At 38.5% G+C, this 6,541-nt stretch overlaps 1 protein-coding gene across 1 annotated transcript in view; it reads left to right on the plus strand.

Annotated features, from left to right (window-relative positions):
- Positions 1-6,541, plus strand: part of CCDC39 (coiled-coil domain 39 molecular ruler complex subunit) — a 59,311-nt gene that overhangs the window by 35,333 nt on the left and 17,437 nt on the right. Inside the window, exons 12-14 of the mRNA XM_004382305.3 lie at positions 1,737-1,874; positions 3,454-3,662; positions 4,342-4,465. Of these exons, the coding sequence (XP_004382362.1) occupies positions 1,737-1,874; positions 3,454-3,662; positions 4,342-4,465 (471 nt within the window). The remainder of the gene's footprint in view (positions 1-1,736; positions 1,875-3,453; positions 3,663-4,341; positions 4,466-6,541) is intronic.

Consider the following 6,541-nt stretch of genomic DNA (forward strand, 5'->3'; position numbering starts at 1 on the left):
GCCGTTTGAATGTTGTCGTCAGGTGCCATCGAGTCGGCTCCGACTCATCGCGACCCCGTGGACAACAGAAGGAAACACGGCCCGGTCCTGCGCGATCCTCACGATCGTTGCCATGTTTGAGCGCATGGTTGTAGCCACTGTGTCCGTCCATCTCGTTGAGGATCTTCCCCTTTTCCGCTGGTCCTTTTTACCAAGCGTGGTGTCCTTCTCCAGGGACTGATAGGTGGGTGACTTATACCCAGACATGTTTCTTGACCCTGGCCTGGACTGTGCCTGTTTAGCTGTGTGGGGATGGTTCTCTCGTTATTCTGCCTTTTAACTACCCTGGGATGCGCTCTCCATCACCGACAGTGCTTTTGTCCACCCCAGCTCTGCGTTTAACAGAGAGGTAAATAAGTTAACAGACACGCAGGTGAATTGAAACATTAAAACTGGTCAACCTTCTAGGGAAGGTCTGCTCTTCTCAATAGCAGGATCGGGTTGTAGTGTCGTTCTGCGCACTCCCTCCCGTGCATGCCGTCGGTCACTCTGCATAATAGAAACTAAGTTCTCCTGGTCCAAAAAATCAGAGCTCAGTCCTTTTGTTCCAAAATTTAATCTCATAAAATCAAATCTTTATGAACAGAAATTTCTCTTTTTACTGTCTTGCTGTGTGTGAACTTAGGTCCTGATATGTCAGAGAAGTACAGGGCATGAGAAGAGCAGAGGGAGGGAGGGAGGAAGGAAGGGTCAGAGAGAGAAGAGAAGAGAGAGAGACGAATCTTGGAGAGTTTTTGATGTAAGAACCACGGGGGCACTAACAGCACAAACTCGATCAAGTTTTGGGTGGAAGGAAGGGTCCAAACTGGCATAAAGCTAGAAAACTAGTAACTGGTATGTTTGACCATTTATCACGCATTTGATGGAATAAGACCTTATCTCACATTTTCCTCTCTAGCAATATGTAATTTTATGTGTAATAATAATAGCTGCCACTTACATGACATTTCTGTGTCAAACACTGTTGTGCGTATGTTTTGACAGTAACTTCTTTAATCCTCACAACACCCTAGTGAGGTGTAGGTATTGTTATCATCTGCATTTTAGAGATGGAGAAACTGAGGAAGAGTAGGTGGCTCAGCAGGGTCAGATGGCTAATATGTTATCAAGGCCATCTGATTCCAGAACCTGTGCTGTTAACCAGGATCCTGTATTTTCTCAGACTGTTAATGTTTTTACCGTGTGGGACTTGAATCAATCCGTGAACTCTGGAATGGGAGTGGTGAGCCATGAATGGAAACAGCTTATTCTCCCTCCTAGTTCGCCTCCACATGGGCTACCACTGAATGATTCAGGTGGAACCACATACCATTTCCTACCACTATGGAACTGAAGCTAAATCAAAACAGCAATAGATGATACGGATGAAAATATGTCTGTCACATTAGACATAGCATGAAAAATGAGTTTAAAAATCTGATGATTTCATGGAGTATATAATTTAATCTATATTTAATATAAAAAAAATCCATTGCCATCGAGTCGATTTCAATTCATAGTGACCCTACAGGACAGAGTTGAACTGCCCCATAGAGTTTCCAAGGAGCGGTTGGTGGATTTGAACTGCCGACCATTTTGGTTAGCAGCTGAGTTCTTAACCACTACACTATGAGGGCTGTATATTTAATATAGTATGTATTTAATGTAGTTGTTAGTTAAAACATATTATATATTATGTACCTTTTTTCCTTTTACAGAATGATCTTTACTTTATCAAGAAGTCAAACAGTAAAAATAGTGATGAAAAAGAATCTCTCAAGACCAAAATAAATGAACTAAACCTTTTCATGGACAGATCAGAGAAAGAATTGAATAAAGCCAAAGCTTTTAAACAGGTGCAATAAAATTATATGCATATATAATATTAAAAACCATACAATTACATATTAATTATGGAAAATTTTTTAAAAAGCACTGTACCCAAGATAAACAGTGTTAAGTTTAATTTCCTTCTGGCTTTTAAAGAAAATTGGCTTTACATCTTGTATGTAAAAATTTTTTAATATACATGTTTCCTGGAACATTAACTATTCCTTAAAAAACATATTTTTAAAGGCTTCCTACAGCCTACTGCATGAAGTTACCCTAGTTTATTTAATCAGCTCCTCTTTGTTGGATATGTGTTTGTTTTCAGTGTTTGGCTGTATTATAAATAGTACTGTCATCTCCAATGCATATAGCTCTTTATACAGTTGCTTAGTTAGTTCCTTGGGATAAATTTCTAGCTGTATAACTATGGCTCAAAGAATAAGTATTTCCAGGGTCTGGAAACTATTTTTAAGACAAAGTGCCTCCCACCAGCAGAGTGTTAAGCTTTCTGTTTTACTTACCACCACCATGGCTGGATGTACTAATTTATAAAGCTGTTGCCAATTTGATAGGCAAACATGGTATCTCATTGTTTGATTTGTATTTCTTTAATTGGTGACATTTTAAAACATTTTTCCGTATGTTTATTGGCCATTTATAATTTTACTTTTTTGGATTTCTAGTTTATATTCTTTGCCCGTTTTTCCATCGGGAAGTTTATATTTTTAAAATGCTTTCATATGCTGTTTGTATGTAAAATACTAACTGTATCATAAATATTGCCAATATTTTCCTCATTTGCCTTTAATTTTCATTCATTGTTTTTGACATAAAACTTACTTTAACATCAAATCTTTAGTTCCCCCCCCCTTTATAATTGTTATGCTTAGAAATTTGTCCCACTTACGTCAGACAAATGTCGACTGTTTCTAGTAGCTGCACTGGTTTCATCCTTTACACTCAGTTTCTAATTCATCTGGAATTTATTTTTGGTACCGGTGAGATGTACGGATCTGATCTTTTCCCCGTTTGAACAGCTGCTTTATGAAATACTCAAGTCTTACATTCTGGAGTGTTTGTTTCTGGGCCTTCTGTTCTGAAAATTGATCTGTTTATTCTTGTGCCACTACTCTACTCGACTGAATTTTTGTAAAATAAAAATTTATTTACACACTATTTTATAAGATTTAGTTTAGAATATAAAAGTGTCCATTCATAGGACTTTATACATTTCTTGGATGTTGTAAGTTTCAATTTTAGGAATAATGTTTCTTCCTTTTGTGTTTTAGTAAAGCTTGAATTTAAAATTGAATTATTAAAAAAAAAGACTTGGAATAGTCCGAAACTCTTTTCCTTAAAAAAATAAATAAATAAAACTAGAGGCATGGACACTACACAATCTAAATTTGCCCTTAGTTAGTATCTCGGTCAGTGGCCAAATTACAAACAGTTATAATTTAACCTTAGTTAATATCTCAGTCAGTGGCCAAATTACACAAAGTTACATTTTTGAGTTTGGTTTTTATGGCAATAAAAGATAAAAATATTTTGGTTTTGGTATAAAAATAATTATTTAAATATTTGAAAGTTTTGTTATGTTGATAGGACCTGATGATAGAAGACAATCTTTTAAAACTTGAAGTCAAACGTACTCGAGCAATGCTTCACAGTAAGGCAGAAGAAGTTCTTTCCCTGGAAAAAAGAAAACAGCAGTTATACACAGCTATGGAAGAACGAACAGAAGAAATTAAGGTTCACAAAACAATGCTTGCATCACAGATAAGATATGTTGATCAAGAACGGCAAAACATAAGGTAATTATTAGAGTTTAAAACATTGCTAAAGAAAGTTTGGAAAAAAAAAAAAACAAGTAAGGGTGATGTCAGGAGACCTGCTGCCCCCCACCCCCCACCACCACCCTGGATATCTATCTTTTTCTTGCTGGTTTGAAACAGCTTTTAATATAATATATATAATCCACTGCCATCAAGTCGATTCTGACTCTCATAGGACAGAGTAGAACTGCCCCATAGGGTTTCCCACAGGGTCGCTATGAGTTGGAATCGACTCGACAGCAGTGAGTTTTTTAAGCTTAGGCTTTCTCAGCAGTGAAGTCCATAGTGTGTGCAACATTCTTGAGCCCCTCCTTGCTCCCATGGGTCTTGGAGGGGCAAGAGGAGCCAACACGAGCAGGAAGCTCATGCTGCTTGCTGTGCTATGAGTAACAAGTCTTTTGTCTTTGGCCCATGAATCTTGTGTCTTCTTCCAGCATCCATTAAACTAGCAGGCTAACTTGTTAGCTTTCAAGTAGGGTCAGATCTCATACCCTTCATACAGAATTAGAAACTGAGGAGAAAAGAACAGAGAACACAGTTAACCTGCTTGGGTTCAGTAGTAACACAAGTAAAAATATCTTTTATAAGAATACATGATAGTCCTTTAAAAAACATGTTATTTGCTTTTTTGGTGTTTTTCTTTTTCTTTTCATATTAGTGCTGAGTTTCATGACCGGTTAAGTAAAATTGATAAACTGAAGAACAGATATGAAATTCTTACTGTGGTTATGCTGCCTCCTGAAGGAGAAGAGGAGAAAACACAGGCCTATTATGTAATAAAGGTATAATCTTCATCTGTTTACAGTTGTGATAATATGAGGTATACTTTTTTAGGTAACTTGTTCATCGTAGTCCTCTGGATTTAAAACAACCAAAATGGTAATTTTTATTTATTTATTTTTTTGTCATGAAATTTGGTTCATGGCACTCTAGCAGCTGTTCTACTTAATTAGGGCCATAATTGAGTTGCTAGATGGGGTTACCAAAACATTGGTTTCAGACACCTCCAGTCCACGAAGTCCAGGTGCTGCCTTCTGGTTTCCAATACCTACTTGCTGGCATGGTCCGAAGCCCCCCTCTGGAGATCCCGGTCATTCTGTGTGACCGCTCTTTGCTCTTTGACACGCCCCCAGCTTTTCTTTTTTGAGATCATCTGTGTCAAATCACTCTCCCTCCTTTGTTCAGGATTCATAATCTCTTTTCATCCAAAACCTATCGTCATTCCAGGTGACTTCAGCATGCATGTGACAACCTGGTGAACACCTCAGACTCAAAACTTTACTTCACCATAGCCACCCACTCCCATGGCCACACCCTAGACCACATCATCCGGCACTACCAGGAAAAAAAAAAAAACCATTGCCATCAAGTCGATTCCAACTCCTAGTAACCTGAGCAGCTGGTGCGTTTGAACTGCTGAACTCTCTTTAGCAGCCCAGCTGCTTTAACCACTGCACCAGCAAGGCTCCTCCTGTGGAGCTACACTGCCTCTGAAATCTTAAAGTCCAGTTTACCACGCTCTCCTGCTGTGGCAGCTGTCCTCACAGTCTGTGGAGGTAGACCAGATGAATCCGCTCTGTTCTTTTTCACATTTGAGAGTTGTCTGCCAGTCCATGTTTATCTTTACCTACTGACCATAAGGGGAAATTCTTAAGTGATCAGAATGGCATTTCCTTCCTGAATACTATTAGAGTCATCTTTCCCACAGTAGAGAATACCCTGAACCGGTGTGATTTTCTTTACCGAGAGCTCTGGGAAGTTACTCAAAACACTATGTAAATTGTAACTTTAATTTCCCTGAACTATGGATAGAGGAGGGAAGGAGACCTCCCATTTTACACCTCCAGTGGATGCCACTCCCTTCTGATTTCTATCTACTTAATCTCCCAAGTTTGCTTCTGTAGCCTGTCTTCAGATATGCTCATAACGTATATACTAAGTGCTGTACGCTTGCCACTTTGCCTCAGGAAACTCCACCTAACCTATATGAGAAATCAGTCCCAGATCTCAAACCCTTCTTGTAACTTGTCATTCTATAATGACATATAAATATGCAATTAAGTTTCTTCACCAACAAGGGCTGTGATAGGCACTTATGTAAAGGCACTGGGGTAGGCTGCCTTTGTCTGGATCTGTTCTGGGCCAACCACTGACTAGGTGGGTGACCTTGAATAAGTTATTTAACCACTCTGGACTTGTTTCCTGCAAAATGAGGATGATAATATCTCATTACTTTTGTTATGAGAATTAAATGAGAAAATACGTAGGAAGTCCTTAGAACAGTGCCTGCAACAAAATGAATCCTCAATGAATGTTAGCAGTCATTACTGCTATTGCTGTGGTGGTGGTGATGATGATGATGGGCATTAATCTACTTCTCAGGAAAACAGAAAAATCTTATTTGAAGAAAGACTGTTGCTCTTATTCATAGTGAATATTTACTGCTAAGGTTCTCAAAACAGTTGTCTACATTTACCCTATCTCCTCATCTTCCCTTAGGCTTCAACCCACTGTGATCATACTTTTATGCCCTCTAGCTTTTCCACTCAAGTCCCTCTGGCAGTAGTTATCCAGGAATCTTCATTACCAAATTTAATTGTTTCTGGGATATTTGTCTTCCAGTTCTATTCCTACTTCCTCCTCTGCCTCCGTTGTGAGTGCCTCACACATGCTTCTCACCATCCTTAGATATTAAGGGGTCTCTCTTCTTCCCATGTGATATCAGCGTAGGCATTTTCATCTATCTCTGTCAATTAAATACTCTGTTGCCACTTTTTTTTTTTTTTTTTAATATTTTATTGTACTTCAGGTGAAGGCTTACAGAACAGATAGTTTCTCATGTAACAGTAACACACATG

The sequence above is a fragment of the Trichechus manatus genome, unplaced genomic scaffold (assembly GCF_000243295.1).
Source record: "Trichechus manatus latirostris isolate Lorelei unplaced genomic scaffold, TriManLat1.0 scaffold00092, whole genome shotgun sequence".
NCBI classification, from domain to species: Eukaryota; Metazoa; Chordata; class Mammalia; order Sirenia; family Trichechidae; genus Trichechus; species Trichechus manatus.